General features: G+C 39.9%; 1 protein-coding gene across 3 annotated transcripts; it reads left to right on the top strand.

The window, feature by feature from the left end:
- The first annotated feature begins 3,488 nt into the window (after positions 1–3,488).
- Positions 3,489–19,044, top strand: e2f2 (E2F transcription factor 2). Of its 3 annotated transcripts, XM_044166960.1 has the most exons (8): positions 3,489–4,307; positions 10,672–10,771; positions 11,756–11,975; positions 12,909–13,070; positions 13,193–13,307; positions 13,626–13,824; positions 15,383–15,658; positions 18,932–19,044. In XM_044166960.1, exons 1-7 carry the CDS (start codon positions 4,032–4,034, stop codon positions 15,655–15,657), a joined length of 1,347 nt encoding a protein of 448 aa, XP_044022895.1. In that variant the 5' UTR covers positions 3,489–4,031; the 3' UTR covers position 15,658; positions 18,932–19,044. The 3 variants fall into 3 exon arrangements, with proteins under 3 accessions (XP_044022895.1, XP_044022896.1, XP_044022894.1); XM_044166961.1 differs by lacking the exon at positions 18,932–19,044 and having other exon boundaries at positions 13,629–13,824; positions 15,383–17,244; XM_044166959.1 differs by lacking the exon at positions 18,932–19,044 and having other exon boundaries at positions 15,383–17,244.
- The last annotated feature ends 401 nt before the right edge of the window (positions 19,045–19,445 follow it).

The raw sequence follows: 19,445 nt of genomic DNA, 5'->3' as shown, positions 1-19,445 counted from the left end.
CAAGCTAGTGGAACACCTCAGACATGCTATACACTCTATAGCGATTTTTAGGAGATGAGCTACAAGGCTTGAACATAATATCATATCGCTTTGCAATAAATACTACCTTTGTGGACTTCATATTTCAATTTTTTTTTATTAATTTATTTCAGAAGATATCATTGGTGCCCTCCATTGGTGACCTATTCATCTCCACTCTCAGGAAACAAGAAGGGAAAGTCACTTCAGATCCATCACACCCTGAACACAACCTGTTCCAGATTCTCCCCTCTGGTAGGTGCTACAGAGCACTGCAGGTCAAAACAACCAGACACAAGAACAGTTTCTTTCCACAGGCCATCACTCTGATGAACAGTTAACATCAGTCATATAGTGTCAGTAACCCTGTAACACTAAAACATCCACTGTAACTACAAATGATAAATTATATATTTCATAGTTTAAATACACAGTTTTTAACATGTACATAACATGCATATGCTGTACATATCCACCCATTTCATGTATATAAAGTAATCTATTACATTAATCATTAAATATTTATTCCAGCACTCTCGCACTATTGTATTCTTGTTTACAATTTACAGAAACAGTTCAACTTGAAGACATTGTATGTTGTTGTTCATTGTTGCTTTATATATATATATATATGTATATATATATATATGTATATATGTATGTGTATATATATATTTATTTATTTATATACGCATCTATTTTTTTCACCTGCGTGTATGTACATTATAGTTGAATGTTTATATTTACCTATCTTTGTTCAGCTGTGTTGTACTTGTTTTTAGCTCTTTGTCTATTTCTATCTATCTTCCTGTAGATTGTTCTTGGAACTTGGAGTAAGATTCCTTGTATGTGTGCACATACTTGGCCAATAAAGCTGAGTGTGATTCTGATTTATTTACTGTTAAGACTGTTAAAGAAGTGTTGAACTGTATTGTAATTTCAGGGATGTAGTTAGGTCAGGTGTACTGGTTTCCATTATACTGTAGGCATTAATGTCACCTCAAGTATGCAAATGAGGGGACAATATATCATGAACACCTTAATGTATATTACAATTACAAACAATGGGCTAAAAATTAGCATAGACACTGTCTCAAAAATAAACATTAGAACTTTTACAACGGCAGTATTTGTTGCAGGGTTATTGTATTAGACTGCATTAGACACATGATCATGATATTGTATTTACTTCAAACATTTTTGTTAGAATAAGTACATAATTTGAAATCCTGAAAATAAGCCATTTGTGTTTTTTTAATTAAAAGAAATTGTAGGAAGATAAACCAGAAACAATGCTTGAGGTTACAGTACTGAAGATCAGATCCCAGTCCACACCACAAGATGGGGGTGTTGGATGAGGATGCAACATCTTGTGTCCTCCTGTCATTCCAGGAATGCAAGCACTCTAAACACAAGATAAACTTGTTGCTTTGGATGTCAAAATGAACTTCTGACATAGAAATGTATCCCTTTGACCTTGCAACACATCCAAATTGGTTTGATACAAGACAGAGATCACTTAGCATAAAGTGAAGAACAAAGCAACTCAGGCCTAAACGTAATCCAAGGAATTCATGAACTACACACAACAAACTCTGAATCAGTCTAGCGATGTCATGAACAAGTTTTGGCATGTGTCAAACAAAAGCCCATCACTGCTGTGAACATTATGTATGTTGATGTCACAGCACTTTTTCAGTTTGTCTGGCCCCATACTGAGCCTCCAGCGTGAGCTCTTTCACACTATACAATGACTTTAAACACACATGGCATATTTACTTTGCACCATTTAAATTCCATCTGAACCTGATGTTTTTTTTCAGTTTAGAAAACAGTATTCAATGCCAAGTAATAACATAAAAATAATAATGATGTCATGGCTGTATTGTCTCCCCAAAGTGTTATAGTTATCATTAAGGTCAATATTATGTATGTAGCCTAATGTATCATTGTGCTTTGCAAGCTCATATCAGCCCAAGCTCTCTAAAGAAGACAGGGGGAAAAAAACATTAAAAGACAGTAACCTCAACGTTTTATTAATATTTTATAATTCAGACACCATTAACCTACAAAAAGGGATCACGCAATCTGAACAAAATATAAATCTGGATGCCCATGACTGTGGACTACGCAACAATGAGTTGCACTGCATTTTGTAGTTTGGTATGAAAGAGGAAGAAACAGAGGGTGGAGATGATTTGCAGTATGTGATGACATATCTGATAGTATTTCTAGTCTCTGTTTAATGTTGCAATATCATGTGATCTACAACGTAAATTTCTCAACCAATAGACAATTAATCTTATCTTATCTAATTCAAATCCAGCTTTTCCCCTCACCCTTACTCCTTTATATATACTGTATATAAAGTCATTAGGTACTATCTTGAGTGAATAAAGCACAATTATTTTATTTTGCATTCAGAACATATTTAAATTTATTTTAAATCTAGTTCAAATCGAGGCATAACAATAGGCTTGCTTTGGTGGGGAGTCTACTTTGCCTTGGCCAATGGGGGTCAAGTCATATGGCTTGGGTCTGGTAGCTGTGGATGGGGGAGGGGTTGTTTTCTTTCAATATCTCCTCTGAGCCAATAAGCAAGAGTGGTACTGAGAGAATCCAATTATCATCTACAAACTATCCCCAGTAGCACCTTACACCAGGCCACAATACACTGTCATCAAGTGGAATATGGATTCCCATGTAAAAATGAAATGGCTCCTTTTTTACTATAGAAATGAACTGGGAAGATCATTTTTATTCATAATTACATAGTATTTATATGTATCTAAAAGTGTTTTCAAAGTTAGATAAAATCATTCCTCACTATTTGATAAATATATAGACCTACACTGTATTTGATTGCTCCACTTCTTCACTGAGGCTAGACTAAGTTAAATTTTCAAATATCACAATGCAATTTTGTGGATGCACCATTACATCAAAAAGGAAATTCTACATGTTTTATACATAATATTCCTGTAATTTTCCATATTTTAAAAAACTGGACTCTTGACCAGAATTGAGAAGTTCTGTTAATTTAAACAGCATGCCCACACAACAACATGAGTTTTGTATTTATGGACAGACAAGAAAGTTGAAGCTTATAGGGTATTGTATGATGCAAGATATGGGTCAAATTGTTGCTTATCTTGGCCTGTAATAACCACAAAACGTGTGGCAACAACAAAGTTACAACTATCTTATTATATGTCTGATTATATAGACTGGATTCATTCATATTCAAAATAATAAGTGGTCATTGTCTCCAACTCCAGCCTGGTAATAAAAGAACATTATGTCGCGAAATTATGCTACTGCCCCTTTAAGAAGAGCAGCCCCATCCGCATACAAGTGTTCTATGCAAATATGACAAGCCGAACGTGCCGTCAGCCAATCAGAGGTGAGTTTTAACCGCGGGAGATCTAAATTTCGCGGGACGAAGTTTGGCGGTAAAAAAGCTGTTCTTCCCCAGCTCTTGTCCTCTTGTATGGAGAGCAGAGCTCTGAGGTGGACGGACAGGAGTCACAGACCGGGTCGGATTCCGCATCAGAAGGAGTCACAATAAGTTGTAAATCTCAAGGCGGAACCCGATCTCAGTGAGACCTTGAAGCCTTCTGGCATTGGACTTTAAACTACTGGATGTTTCAAATTGTTTATTTATTTAGACAGCACTTGTAAGGCAAGTTTCCTCTGCACTTTGTTACCGGACAAAGGATAATAACACCGACCAGGCTGCTGTATTTACTGACGAATATTACTAGAAAATACGGCTAATAATTGCTGTTTAACTCATGCATTGTGTGTTTAATAGGCTGATCTCAGCTGTGTGAGTTGCTCTTGGCTATTTTGTTGCTATATTTGCAGGGTAGAAATATATTTTCATACAAAGCTTTTAGCAGCAGCAACTTGCCAATAACAGGGAACGATTTAGCACAGCACTGAGTACTTGGCTACCAGCACACTTCTCCCTGCGCTTGACCAATCCGGTTAAATTTAGTTTACTCAGGAAAATGATGCGGATGCCTAAAGGCGTCTCTCCGGCATCGGGTCGGCCAGTAGTGGGACTGCCTTGCTCTCAGCAGAAGGTGAAGGTTTTGTCCACCGCAGGAGTGAAGACCGAGTTCTTCAGCACCGGACTGTCTAGCCCGCTGATGAGCACGGTACCTGCCGGCTATTTCACCCAGATCTGCAACGCCGCCACGGCCGAACAAAGAGCCAACAGCCTGTATTCAACCCCCCATGGCCCCGAGGCTAAACCCATCAGATCATCCTCCGGGCGACTGCCGGTAAAGAATCAAACACACACTACAAATATATACTTTTTAATAACTAAATACCAAGTGTGTCCAGTACAGTGAGTTATGTTCCTACACGTGGGCGGAATAATTCTTGATTTCCATTGGTATGCATGTTTAGCAGGGTTTGGGGCACATTCAAATATGTTTTGACGTGATAAGCCACAGAGCAGCCACTGTGACTGCTGTTGGATGTGTGTGTGTGTGTGTGTGTGTGTGTGAATGGTGTGTTCTCTTTGCCTGCCATGTTAAGTTGTGTGTGACATCTTTTCCCGCAGTCCAGCTGTAGCCAGATAAGACCAGAAGCTGTGTGTTTGATGGTTTTGGTGAGGGGGGTAGATGAGAGTGTTTGGGGCCCCTCTCTTGTGAAAAGAAAGGATGAGTGGCCCCTACAGTGGGAGATAGACAGGGCAGCTTTTACACAATCAAACAATGCCTTGGATGACCAGGCTGGTGGAAGACACAAATGTAAACATAGCATTTTATTTTCAGGTGGTATCTGTTCTGTTAACCATTTGCTGAACTACAATCAGCTCTACTTTGACAAGAAATGTTCCTGAGTCATTAGTAACACTTGTATTTGGACAGCTTTTTTTGTGATTATACCCATATGACAGCTGCTCCAACTGCACCTGTCATTAAGGCAATACAGGACCTGTGTAACCTGTTCATATCGCTGTAGGAAGGAGGTGGAGGTCAGAGGTCATAACCGAACAACTGGTGTGTATGCTCAGGTGAAAAGAACTCTCAGAAACACTAAAACTCGCTACTCTCATTAGTTCATGTAAGAAAAATCCAATGAGAGCTGTATTCCTGCCGTGTATAAACAGCATGCTTCCTATTCCTGGAGACGTATTTAAAAAGCTTTATGATCTGGGAGGATTGGACCACACTCAGCAATGCTTTAGTGCTCCACACCTGCTGTTGCTTGATATATTTGGTCTTCTTCTTTTTAGCCAGCCAGCCTTGCCAGATTTATTGAATTGCAGTAAGGCTAAATGGGTTAGAGGTTAGAGTGTGTACAGGGTCTCCAAAGCTCATGTTAACCCCCTGCCCTTGGAGCCTGTATTCACTAATAGGCCCTTCAAGAGGATTAGTTGGACATAAGTAAAGTGAGAAATAGGCTACCAGGCTACCGCCTGGCTTATCATATGCCAAGGTGAACTTTATTACAATTCAGTTCTGTATATATTCTTGGATTTGTACATGTCACATGTTCACATGAGTTCTCAATTTTGTTTACTGACTTGAAAATGTGTTTTCCCCCTTTAATCCAGCATTAACACCATTTCATGTCAGAATCAGAAATACTTTATTGATCCCCGAGGGGAAACTCTTTTGTTACAGCAGCTCACTATCACGTCAGTGCACACAGGAATAGAAGTACTAAGCAAATCAAAATATAATACGCTATAATACAGGTAAGATAAATTAAGTACAAAGTATATATAAGTATAAAATTAAAATAAGTGTAAAGTACAAAGTGGATTTACGATGATAAGTATGTACAGTATAATAATACAATGTAATAATATAAGTAATAAGTAAGACGGTGTAGTCCCTCATTCGTCCAGGAGTGTTCTATCGTAGAAAAGGTTTCAGTCGTATAAGTAATAGTGCATGTACTGTGCATGTATGTGACAAATAGTTTGCCTATAATGGGCCCAGGCTAATGCAGTGTGTCTTGGATGTGGACTGATGGGGTTTCTTATACATATACTGCTATGCTATCATCAGAGGACGGTGACAAGTTACTGATAAGGAGCCAATATGCTGAGTGTGTTTTCTCACTGATAGTGATGTCCATTCTTTCTCTCTGCCACACATGCATCCAGTAATGTCTCTGGATCTGTTGTGACAACATTAACTTCTGTTTTGAAGCGACTTGAAGAAAAAGCCAGTGTTCTCAGTTGTTGCACATTGTCACAGGTGTACATGATTCACTACGAAAATGAGATCTTGATTGATGTGGAAAAGAGCAATGCACTTTTGAAATGAAAGTCCCATGATTATGAAACTTCCTCAGCACATTTCAGTAAATTAGGTAAACTTTCAGTTCAAGGGTGGGGCAAAGTACCTTAAAGTTTTAAAGTCTTACAAATTATGCTATGAGTAGGTGATGGGCTGAAACTTGTGTCTTATTCACGTCATTAAAAAAACAAACATTAAGCCTAGTAATCTCATTTGATTTGCTTTTCTAAAAAGGATAGCGACACAGTGGGCTGTCAGGATCTTAAAGCTTTTTCCTTCCTTCCTTCTTCTGCTTCAAAAGCTTCTCGGAGGTGATGATCTCACTGACCTCTTTTTAGTTTTATTTTCCACGCATTTTTCTTGAATACATAGGTAGTACTTTGAGGTAGTCATTGCTTTCTGTCTTTTTTTCTGAGAGCTTTATGTTTGTCCACTCCAAATTAAAGACCAAAACATAATTCAAACATTCGTAGTCACTTTATTTATTTGGACCCAAAGAGGCGGTGTTAGTTTGGCAGATGTGTGCAATAATAGTTGTTATTGACATAACAATAGATGCAGAGATGTTTTTTTCTGATTATGTTTAAAGGGAAACATGAAAGAAATGAGGGAAATGAGTGTCTGGCTGACTCAGGACATGTTGGCAGACTATTTGGCTTGCATTGTGATGTGTGTTGTCATGATTGAGGATATACATTTTATATAACTTAATTATTTCAATTCATCACTAAACCTGAAGATAGCAGTGACAGATTTTCTTCTTCATGTGCTTGGTGACACAGCAGCTTCATTGCATGTTCAGTCACGGTTCTTGTTTTTCCTTTACAGGAAGTGTTGCCTCTTCATGTACAGCTCACTTCCTTCGACTTAAACAACATAATAACCACGGTCTTTTTAGCCTTTTTTTTAACTGGGTAACAGGATGCTTGTCTCACCATGAGTTCCTTTAAGTACAAACAAACTGAGCACATCTACACCACACTTGAAAGCTCATGAGGCACGTGCATTCGGGAAAAAAAAATCTGAGAAAAAGTTAATGTTTCATATAGTTAACTATAGTTAACTTTAGCTGCAGAGATCTCATCTTTACTTATTGATCATGCTAAATGTAATAAAAGGCAATATATCAGTGATTGTCAAGTGAGTTTTAACCAGGGTATATAGGCTGTTGATAATGTTGTGTCACTCCTGTTTCCTTTCGGCTTGATAATGATGTAAATGTGTTACAGGATTCAGGCCTCCCTCCAAAGTCCAGGGAAGCCCTTTCTCTCTGTGACGGCTACTTTCAATCAAATCTCGTCCTTAATGCTCTGCGGCAAAAGATGCATCTGCATAATGTCGACCAGAAACAATGTCCCATTTATTCCCTGCTTATGTCACATGTGCGTGTTCCCAGATTGTCAAGGAATGTGCACAATCCGGCAAAACTGCATCAGCATTGATATCGGCTTTATGAATCTTTCTGCCCTTTTGTAGCAAAGAAAAATCTCTTCTACGAGCTTTCTAATAACTTCCAACTTTATTCACGTTCCAGAGATTCCTCTTGGAGCCCTTCTGATGAGCCCCCATTCAGACTGATGACACTCTGGTGTGACATTGGTCACATTGTATTAACTGTATGCACTCACCCAAAATCTCTTCTGTATCCCCTCTCATTCACCTTGTTTTACCCCAGCCTCAGGCCGGTGCTGGCCCTAGAGCATAATGTCCTCAATAGGCGGAGTTTTGCATTTCAAAGCAACCCCCCACACCCCTACCACCAACCCAAATGGGCTGATTCACCCTTCTCTTTTACCACTTGAGGGATATGTTGGCGATCTCATGAGCAATGCAAGGCATTGTTTTTCTTTTGACTACCTAAGGGTGTGGTAGTGAGGGGGTTGTGTACAGAGTAGTAGATATTTGCAGGCATACTGTAACTTGCCCTTGGCTTGGATGGAATCTGAGTCCCATTCTAACAGATGATGTTTGTTGGTTTGAAGAGAGGCCCTACTGCGAAAGACCTTCACGTGACTGTGACTTTGTATGTGAAACGCCGCTGTGGAGATTTCACCATAGCAGCAGCAGAGACTGCGGGAATCAGCCAAAGAATGCACAGCAAACAGAAGAAGCCACGTGTGGGTTTAACTGGGCAGGCAGTCAGGGTGAGGTTATAGCAAACAAGAGTGGAGTATCTCTTGGAAATAAAGAGCTAGGAGTGTATTTGGCTCAGGCCTTTCCCATTTCCTTTCACAGCAATTGGCCTAAACAGTGGCTTGCTGCACAGTAACTACATGGGAACTAATTTTATATTGAGTAACATGTGCTTACTATAATGTTGCCATTTTTTTATGATTGCAATTTTCTCTAAGTGGTCTGTAACCGTACAGAGTGAAAGAAAGACAACAGCCTGTCTTTCCACCAGATGAAATGGTGTTTGCGTAATATGGTTGACTCACCAGAGAAATCTCTCATGCAAAACAGGGAACACACAAGCCCCCACCCTAACCTATACAGCTGCAGGGTGAAACCGTTGGTTCCCCTCTTACAGCTTGTCACCGTCTGTGGCTGTGACTCTCAAATTGTAGACCTACAAACGTTAAAAATCTAGACATGGTGCAGCTTGATCTGCACATTCAGGTCATGGAAGTTATGAACCTTATTCTTAAGTCGAGGCTGCTCTTTTTATACAATACTTATGCTGGGACTGAAAGAATTGGACAATCAAGTACAACCAGACAGATCTTCTCTTTGTTTAAACTACAGCTGTCACTGCTTGTAGACACTCCAACCAGTGTCATCTGATTCCTCTCTGCGACCCCTGGTGTTTGACAGCTACTGTCAGGAATCTGTGCCAACAAAAACACAGCTTTTAATCCCACAAGAGGTCTTAATATATGCCAACAGTCACCATTTTGTTCAGAGTAGCTAGTCATTGCCCTGACCTGTGTTTTTCTGTGTCCTACTGAAGTTTCTGTATGGCTGCCTCTATGCTGTAGAGATTAAAAGTTGCCCCGCCAACAGCACATACACTTGCTGTGCTGCTCCAGATGTCGCCAGTCAACAGGTGGACATGTCAGGGAGCACACTGGGACAATGGCAGCCTTCATTATCCCCACACTCACGCAGGCACATCCACACATGGTTAAGTCAATTCACCACTTTTCCCATCTCTGAAGAAGTCAGTTGCCTAAACCTATTAGGTAAAGCACTGCGGTGACAAAAAGGGATTATTGTTGCAAGGTTCTTATGAAGAAACATGGAGGAAAGGCGAGTTTGTGAGACAATGCAGACAATTAGGTGACTGAGTTGAGGTCCTAATCAGATGCTACAAATTACCCAGCAGCCTCAGTAATGTCTAGCTGAAATCCCACGCCTCGTTAGGTCAGTCACCAGAGTGGTTTGTGTGGGCGCACTGCGCGGCGAGGGGAATGATTATAGATTGACTACAAACTTTCTCGTCCGTTGTGAACATTTGTTGAAGTTAACAATTAATTGGCAGGAATTCTGCATGTTAGGGCGTCACCAGTTTGCACAACTTGTCATTTTTCAGACAAGTGGTTATTTCTCAATCCTGAAAGAGAGAGTAGGTTCATGTGATTTTCACTTTTGTTATGTTGCGTCTATGTAGGTCATTGAAAAAACTAATGGTCACGTGAATGTATTTAGTTTAAATTGTGGTCCAAAGGTTGTGTGTGCCTTTGATTGAAGCTGCAGGTCTTAGTGTATAATGGATTACAGTTATAGTCAATATATATAATCATCTGTTCGTGTGTGTTTTTGTGTGGAGCGCCTGTATGTTAAGCTGTAGAAGACAGGTGACGTAGGGAGGCTTGAGAGGGGGGGGAAGGTCATTGAGTGATTCCAGGGATTTCCTTGCGTTTTGCAGCCAGTGGGTTGAGACATTATCACCCCCTTCCCTATCCGCGCAAACACACACACACACACAGACAGACACACACACACACACACACACACACACACACACACAGACACAGAGAGCTTGGGAAAGTGTGAGGGGGGTGCTTTGTTCCTGCACTTGAGGGCTGTTGGCACATTTACGACACTTTAAAACAAAACCCTATTTAGCACATTTAGCAGCGTTGATGTCACAGTTTCATGGATGGGCTGAACTTGCCCTACACACTTCATTCTCATGATTTAACTTTTAACTTGCCATTATGTAAGTCATTAGGATTTGCTAAGCAGGAAGGATGAAAGATTGTTTCCAGCAGCACACAGTCTAGGAAAGAATTGTAATGGGGAATATATTCACATTATACTGTATATATTCTTATGGTGACAGAATGACTAGGTCAGAGTGAACACTGCAACTATAAGAAACACTCTCTTTTCTCTTATATTTTTATTTTTTTCTAATGTACATAAACTCTTTTCTCTCTAGGCTAAAAGGAAGCTGGATCTAGAGGACCCACTTTACTTGCCAGAGTTCCGCACACCAAAAGGCAAAGGCAGCATCGCAGCCAGGATACCAAGTCCAAGAAGTGAGTAAACCACTAAGGATCAGAGGATAGATAGATTTGAGAGAGGTGGTGTAATATAGTGGGTTTTGTGGGTAGATACTCAAGGTGCACCAATACTAGTATTGGTGTCTGTGCTGATATCATCTCTGTGGTGCCTCCAGTCAAGTCAAGTTTTTTTTACAGTAAAAAAAGGAGAGGCAGTGAAAGAGAGACGCTTCCTCCATGGGAAGCTGGAGGCAACTCGAAACACTAAAACACGAAAATGGCAATTACAAGTGGGCAGAGCAGTATGGAAGATTGTATGGGGGACATGATCAGAGGGCAGCTTGGTGGGTTGAGGGGGTAGGGTAGGTTAAAAGATGGAGGTGACCCAGCTCTTGTGAATAGTCCAGGAGAAGGGCAGCACAGGGGCCTTGGGAGCTAAAATGAGTCTAACTATTAGACCCATAACAGATTAAAAAGTGATGTCTTGTTTGAGATGTCATTTTTGCACACAAATAGTCAACATCAGCTTTGCACATAGCAGACAATAGCGTCAATTAATGAATTTGTCCGTTTCAAATACCAGGTACAATACTTTTAGAGACATGGGGTAATAGAGAGCTATTACTGTGAGGTGGCATCTGTGGTGTAAAGATTGTTTACAATCAATGAATAAGATAAAAACAGAATGCAACGTGAGTCACATTCACACAGGAATGAAGCTAATTGACACATTCGTGTAATAGTTTGTTTTTATGATATACAACTGACAACAGCCTGAATGACTAATTTAATAAGTACCTTTAGTATATGTTTATCTTCCTACACCTTTTAAATTCTTGGGAGGAGACCTAGCTTGAAACATTTCTCATTTTGTGAAATGAAAAAATATTCTTTGTGTTGACCTATTTTCATGGTTGCTTACCCTTTCTGTTAAATAGCTACATAGCTTTGTCTGTCGGTCCTGCTTTTATTTCTAACTGTTCTCCTCTGACGTGCCTTTGTCTCTATCTTTGCTCTCAGCTCCAAAGTCTCCAGGTGAGCGGACGCGGTACGACACTTCCTTGGGCCTGCTGACCAAGAAATTTGTGGGTCTGATTGCTGAGTCTCCTGATGGAGTTCTTGACCTGAACTGGGCCACTGAGGTTCTGGAGGTCCAGAAGAGACGCATCTATGACATCACCAACGTCCTGGAGGGAGTCCAGCTCATCCGAAAGAAGTCCAAGAACAACATCCAGTGGCTGTGAGTACCAGAAGAAGAAATTTAATATGACGAATGGCAATAGTCTTAACAGAAGGTAGATATTTGGAAAGACTATAGGGTCTAACACAAAGTGTCTGTTGTCTAACTGGCTCATGATCAGAGAGTGTACATCCTTTAAAAAGTTACCAGACAGTGTAACAGGTAACCCTTAATAATAAGTCACAATTCAGCCCTATAAACACATCTCTGTAACACAATCAGATACAGTTTATTTGCTTCTGTCAAACAGCTCAGACAAGGTTTTGATATCTTCCAAGCCAAATTTCAAACATGTTTACTCTACCTATAATAAAGTTGTAGCATAAGTAGGCATTTGTCCTGTTCCGCAGTGAGTTTCCCACAGATGATGTCTGAACAAGGCTTTACACTGACTGACCAGTAAAATAGAGAAATCTGTACCATAATGCAAAGCAACACAAAACACTGCATTAAATACTACCATACTCACAATGTGGATTTTTTTGTTGCTGCATGTTGACCATAGACTGCATGTTGAATCAGTTCTATAATATGTTTGGTACTGTGCTCATTGGATTGCATCATATTGAAAGGTGTTTCTAATATTTTGTCCACCTGTATCTTTCAGTAAAAAGCAATCCAGTTGTGTTTATTGAAAAGCTGTTGGATTGCTGTGTTGGATTGCATCACAATGTATAGGTGCAGCTACAACTTATTATCAAAAGTGTTTATTCCAGCTTACACTTAGCTTATCTGCTCCCTAGTGGCTGTTAAGGGCCATTGCAACACCTCTAGAAGTTGAACAACCCCCGCTGAACCATGTAGAGTGCTTACTATCTATTACACTGTCTTTGAGTTGTTATAACAGCAACAGACAATTTTTAATGCAGTCAGATCATCACGTTTTGTTTTTTGTTTATATTTGTTTTGTTTATATTGTTTATGTGTTCGCAGGGTTGGAGATGTATTTGAGGGCGGTGCAGGTGGAGGCGAGAAGGCTTGTGCCCTGAGGAAAGAGCTTGGAGACCTGGACAGAGTAGAGAGATCTCTCGATGAACTGATCCACTCCAGCACCACACAGCTCAAACAACTCACAGATTATGAAGATAATCAGAGATATCCTTTACATGCAGCTGCGTGTGTATCTACGTCTTTCTCTGGTGGTCTTCTGTGACTGGTTACACATGCAAATATCCACAATTTCTGCTGCTGTTCTTACCCTTGACCCCACGCTGTACGTTGGGCTATGTGACATATCAGGACATCCGCGCCATCGGCAGTCTTCGAGACCAGACAGTCATTGCTGTCAAGGCTCCAGCTGACACCAAACTGGAGGTGCCAGACATGGCAGGGGTGAGAGCACGTCTTTGTTTGAATCTTACAATGCGTTTCCTTCTGACCTCTAGTTTCTAGGTCACTGCACTCCCATATAAATTTGTATCATGTGTCGATATTGCATGGACAGATGGATGGATGAGTCTTGTTAAATGTTTTTAACACAAATTAGTTTGGCAAGAATAGTACAATTGTACACACAAAACAAACAAATTGTTGGTAAAAGCTCACCAAAAGACAAATAGAATACATGCAATGAAACTAGGAGCCATGAGCTATGACTATATGTATATTAAAAATATATATATATATTTCTGCATCCTCTTCTACTTACAGCAGGGGTCATTACAGATCTATTTAAAGAGCAAGAATGGCCCCATTGAAGTCTACCTTTGTCCAGAGGAGGGTCTCGAAGATGCTAGCCCAGTTAAAAGCGTTGTCACTCCTAAAAAGGAGTTCCCTCAACCCCTCGGCCCTCCAACTGCAACCCCGATGGTGCAACCAAGCTACAGCGTCAAAGAGGAGCCTGCTGAATGTAAGCTGGGCTTTCTGTAGGGTCACGTACAGTACAGTAGGATTCTGACTTTATTTTCACACTGAGAGCTGATTGGTTGATGAGTTACTTTATTCCGACAATGAGTGATGTGTGATTGCACCTATGCACTGGTCACGGGGAGTTACTTTGCTATTTGAGGTTTTTGCTTTGTAAGCATATGCTCTAAAAACTAAAGGGATAGTTCTGCATTATGAGAAGTACACATTACTCATAAAGTATGTAGCCGGAATTGGGAGGCAAGTAGCCTAGCTTAGCATCAAGACTGGAAACAGCCTACTGGAGCTAGCCTGACTCTGTCCAAAGTGAAAAAATACACCTACCAGCACCTCTAAAGCTCACTAAGTAACATGTTATAACTTGTTCTTTCAATCTGTACACAAAAAGGTGGGGAAAAAACTGTACCGTAACTATTTTCTTGAAACACAACAGTTTGTCTGATAGTAACAACAAGACTCCGACAAGTTACTGCGCCCGGCCAAAAAATTGTTACGGCACATAATTCCCTGTAAAACCACAAATTGTCGATAGTCTGTTTGCAGGTCTGGGGGTGTACTACTGCAAATGTGAAAAAAGTTGTATAAAGCCATTTGTGGCTCTAGAGGAAGCTACACAAACGCTGATAAATTGCCTCCAGTGATGTCAGTTGAGTCAGCGTTGATTGGGTCACAAGACCACAAGTTTCAAAATGAAAAAAATCTGGGGGTGTGGAGTTCGAAAGAAGTGATATTACCAGACCTCTGTAGCCTGCTCCTCATCTCTGCTGGAGGCTAGCGACTCAAGGCTACATTAGCCGCTACTAGCATAACACAGACAACAACATAACAACTGTCCAGTGTGAGTCCGACAATGTTATAGGAGTGCTGTGCTAAATTGGTGGATTACTCTTTTGATATTCGATAAGTGTTAATTGGTGAGCTTTAGAGGCATTGGTAGATGTATTTTTGAACTTCCAGTCTTTATGCTAAGCTAAGCTAATCGCCCCCCTGCCTCTAGTTCCATATTTAATGCACAGACATGAGAGATGTATCGATGTTCTCATCTAACTCCCTGCAAGAAAGTGTTTAAGGGTATTTCCCAAATTGACAAACTATTCCTTTAACATTCTCAATCGATCAGTCAACTAAACCTTATTTGTATAGCACATTTAATACATTTTAGTGCAGTTTAAAGTGCCATGCAAGTAAATATTTGACTGAAAAATCCCGATACTAAAATAATGAGAGAGAAATATCAAGACAATGAAGGCTAATGTACAAAAAATTAAGATAAATTGCTGAAATTACTAAATATATGAATACAAAGGATAAAGTTGAAAAATTGAACTCGTAGAAAAATAAAAACAAAGCAAAAACTAAAATCAATGAATAATAATTACAAATTTAAACATTCAAGGGACATGTCAGGCTATAAAGATAAGTTTTGAACTTATGGTGGAAGTTTAGATCCTTGTTGTGCAATGTTCTGCAGTGGAAACACACACTCAAACACAAATTTTAACTCCAACCTCTCCCCTGCTCTGTCCTTTTCTTAAAAACAGCCAACATGTCTACAGCAGCTCCAGCCACCTCCTCAGCTGCAGCCACCGGTGCCTCTCTGCTGGACGTCGAGGGTCTGCTGGGTTTGCCCCCCAGCCTGCTCCAGATCACAGAGGACCAGCTCCCTGGCACCTCTTTCACCCCAGACCCCAACACCCCATTTGTCAGTTTCTCTCCACCTTTGGACCACGACGATTACCTCTGGAGCCTGGAGGATGGCGAGGGAGTGTCAGATTTCTTCGACACATATGATCTTGGAGATCTGTTGAAGAGCTGAGGTATAGATGAAGGAGGGGGGAGGAAATTTGGGGAGAAGAGGGGGGAAATATTTTATTGAATGCCTTCTCGAGGTAGGAAATATTACACTATGAAGCCATCACTCTTTGTTTTTGCCATGCCTGTTTTAATGTCAGTAATTCCAAAGGAGGAGTTACCCCCTTTGTTTATTTTAATAAAGTAAAAATGATTTGTACATATGATTGTAAAAAATTATCAGCCTGGGAGGTTGGAGGAGGCTGAGATTGACACTGATGTGAGTAATCTCCAACTGTTCGGAAACACTGTTTAAAATGCAGGGATTGTTTGGGATTTTCTGTCACATTTTCAGATTGCGCTACAAAGATAAAAATGTATAAACTCATACAAACACAGGAGTTATTATGGATATCACATCACCAGCAACAAAATCTGATGCATTTGGGTATCAGGTGGTGTTTACAGTGTGACAACTCAGGAATTTTTTTTCTTCCTTGTTTCCAAAGTCTAAATGTTTGCGCCACTCTTTGGCCCATAGGGGGCAGCCTTGTATTGTGTCAGCTTTAACTGCCATGCAGCTTTACAGGATTCAATTACTGGAGGAGAGTAAGCTAAACCCATCAATATCCATACAGAGGGTGTGTTCTTAAGAGTCCTAGTATCTTCAACATTGACCAAATGAAGCTGTGAATAACCTGTTTAATACCAGTCCTTGTAGATCCACAAGCATCTATAGCTTGAACATACTGTATTGTGTGAAATCTGATTTTGAATGTGCTCATGTTGTTTCTCTCTGATCAGATTTGCTCTCTCCTGCCTTAAGCTTTGTGTCAGGCCTTGTACCTCTTTGGTGCTGCGTTCTGTGCCAAAATGTGAAAGGTAGCCTCTGACAGCCGACACTGGACCCAGATCCAGAGTTAATGACTCATAATTGGTACTTTGTGAACACATACAATCTCTACTGAGCAAGAGAGTCACACTCACTCTCGTTGGTTTGGCAGCTTTATTTCAAATCCAGGTGCTTGTCTGTTGATGTGAGTTTGCTGATTTTAATAGAGGATTCTTGATTTAGTAGTGTAAAACTACTATTGTATTTCTGAGGAAATAACCCAAAATAAACTAAATGCAGCATCTGTGTTGCAGGGGGTTAATTGATGTAATTAAGGTTTGATTAGAGTAGTAATTTCTTTTTCCTTTTGTTTCCTTGTTTCCTTTTGGAAATTTTTATTTCATGCTGATGTTGTTTTGGCTTTCCCTCTACACTGCAGAGATAAGCTAAGTGTCCTGTCCTAACAAAACTTGAAAAAATGTGTGTTTGTGTGTGTATCTGACAGCTTTGGAAATGGGTGTCATGGTGTGTTTGTGCGTGAGTTTTTACAATGTAGATTAGAGGATTTGAATTCAGAATTTGTAGAGTTTTTTTGTTCAATGAGCATTATTTTTCTGGTATTTGTACATAATTGGTTTTGTATTTATACCTATTTTTCTGAATGAATTTTTTGGATATTGATACTGTTTTGTATGACATGCAGCACTTAATATTTTGTAATATTGTGTGGTCTGTTTGAAATTATTAAATAAATGCTGAAGCCATGGTTTACACTTGGAATTGTGCTCTGTTTTTATTTTACTCACTTGTCATGTCAGGAACCTGTAGTTCCTGTAGACATTTTTAAAGTTAGTTTTTCACAGCAAACATTTTTTATTTTTTTTTCAACAAAACTGCAGTGGAAATATATCTACACTCACATGAATGAAGAAACATGATTAATTTTCTCCAAGCCTCTGCAATGTATTCCTTTATGTGACCTGACTCTTGCTGGAAAATTGACTAACATAAGGGTTTTCATCTTGAAAGTCTATAGCGGGAACCCGCAGGGTGAAATCAAAATATGGAGTATTTTCTGTCTAAAACCGGCAAGGGTATGGCCACTGAGGATATTGATCTAATAAGAAGTGACATTCCCCTGAGGAGAGAGAATAGGTTGACATAAAAAGTGACAATGATGCTGAATGAGCTATAAATACATTCAGACTGGTAGACAAAAACCACCCATCATTCTTTGTGAGTTGGTTGCTTTGGAAACAAGCTTACAAAAGGGAGCAGACTCCTAGGAGGTCAAAGTTCAGAAGTTCACTGTGGAATAGTGTTAATGCATTCTGGGGGGAAAGACATTTACAAGAAAATATATCCCAAATTTACTAATAAATCTGTAGATGGATGTATGTAAAGAGTTGCAAGTTTTTGTTAACTATTATATGCAGCTATTAGTCTCTTGAAATACAGTGTGAAGGGGAAGGTACAATGTTCACTGACTGCTCTTTGGGAATCACTATCTAAGCTCTAGAGTTAAGGTAGTGTATGACGACAGGAAACACATTTATTATGGTAAAATGTTGCCAATGCAGCTCAAGTGAGGAGCAAAAAAAGCAGTTGAGCTTGTATAAGCAAGTTTGTCAACTGCAGCAGTTTTCTGTAAACTCTTGCGTCTGTTTGCTTCTGAACCAACATCAGGTGTCTATTAGCGCTAAGTGTCTATTAACAGATGTTTGCGCACAACTGCTTATGTATTTAACAAGAGGTCATAAACTAAAATATCACACACCACATACACATACATGGCCTTGGACTGTGTGGTTTACATGCTATCTAAACAGCAGACCACCTTAGTTATGTTATATTACACCTTGAGACCAATTGCTGTGACAACAAGGGAATTAAGTAAATATTATTGGCTGAACGCTTAAATTGCCAAAAACCTCTGAAAGCCTCTTTGTGTGCTGGCATGGCATCACTGAAGTGACAGCTTATCAGTGAGCACCACTAACCTGTGGCCAAAACATTGCTTGTCTTTGTTTAGGGACACAAAGGGACACACAATGGTAATATTATTTTCATTAAGGGTGGTAGCAATTTACTAACTACCGACTATGGTTGGTGTGTTTAAGGCCACTCACAATCTCATTTAGAGTTACTGAAAGCCTTCAACTATATATATATATATATATATATATATATATATATATATATATATATATATATATATAATGGATAAACGGAAGTTATTCAACAGGTAAGAGGAGGAATAGTTCAAAGAAAAGTGAACTGACTTGTTCTCAGAATTCTTAGTCAATGTCTCGAATGACACTGTGACGTAAATTTTACGTAATACTGCATTTACAATTGATTATGAATCAGAAACAAGTTTAACTACCTGTTTCCAGTCTGGAAACGTTTTTGTTGCCCTGGAAACGTTTTTGTTGCCCTACCAACTGTGATGACAGGCCTACCTGAGACCGACGTATCACAAAATGGCACAGCTCTTTTTGCAGCAGAGGTGTTCCCCAGTACTTATTCTTAGAGCTGTTTTGCAGGTTCTTGAGGCAGATTGTTTTCAGTAGGGGCCCGGTCCTGTTCAAGACAATCCATTTACTTATTCCAGTGGGAAACTGAAGACCTGTGTTAAACAATAAATCAACCCCCTATCTCTCGTTCTCTTACTCTCTCCAATCTTCCCATTTTCAGTCATCTGTGTCGACCAAAAGAGGGGGTATTTTACGGTAAGCCTGGGCCTCCTGGCTTGACAGGGGTAGTAAATTGATAGCAGGACTAGTGGAGCTAAGTCAACAAGCAGAGTGGAGAGGGAGAGGGAGATTTTTCGGGGGGGTTGGGGGGTTGGAGGACCTTGTGCTGCTACTCCACTGGGCTGCTGGGAAGCAGCAAGGAAATCCTGGCAGCTGTAATCTTTACTGGAAGATGCCGCTATGACCTCTGTGCTGCGGCGTGCGTGCATCAGAGAGAAAGAGAGA

This window comes from Siniperca chuatsi, linkage group LG15 (genome assembly GCF_020085105.1).
Source record: "Siniperca chuatsi isolate FFG_IHB_CAS linkage group LG15, ASM2008510v1, whole genome shotgun sequence".
In the NCBI taxonomy this organism is placed as follows: Eukaryota; Metazoa; Chordata; class Actinopteri; order Centrarchiformes; family Sinipercidae; genus Siniperca; species Siniperca chuatsi.
This window is presented reverse-complemented; position numbering and strand designations above follow the sequence as displayed.

Coding starts and splice junctions, on each gene's coding strand:
- e2f2 (XM_044166960.1), top strand. CDS start 4,032: ATGATGCGGATGCCTAAAGGCGTCTCTCCGGCATCGGGTCGGCCAGTA. Junction 4,308..10,671: donor CATCCTCCGGGCGACTGCCG/GTAAAGAATCAA, acceptor TTTTCTCTCTAG/GCTAAAAGGAAGCTGGATCT. Junction 13,071..13,192: donor GATTATGAAGATAATCAGAG/ATATCCTTTACA, acceptor CCCACGCTGTAC/GTTGGGCTATGTGACATATC.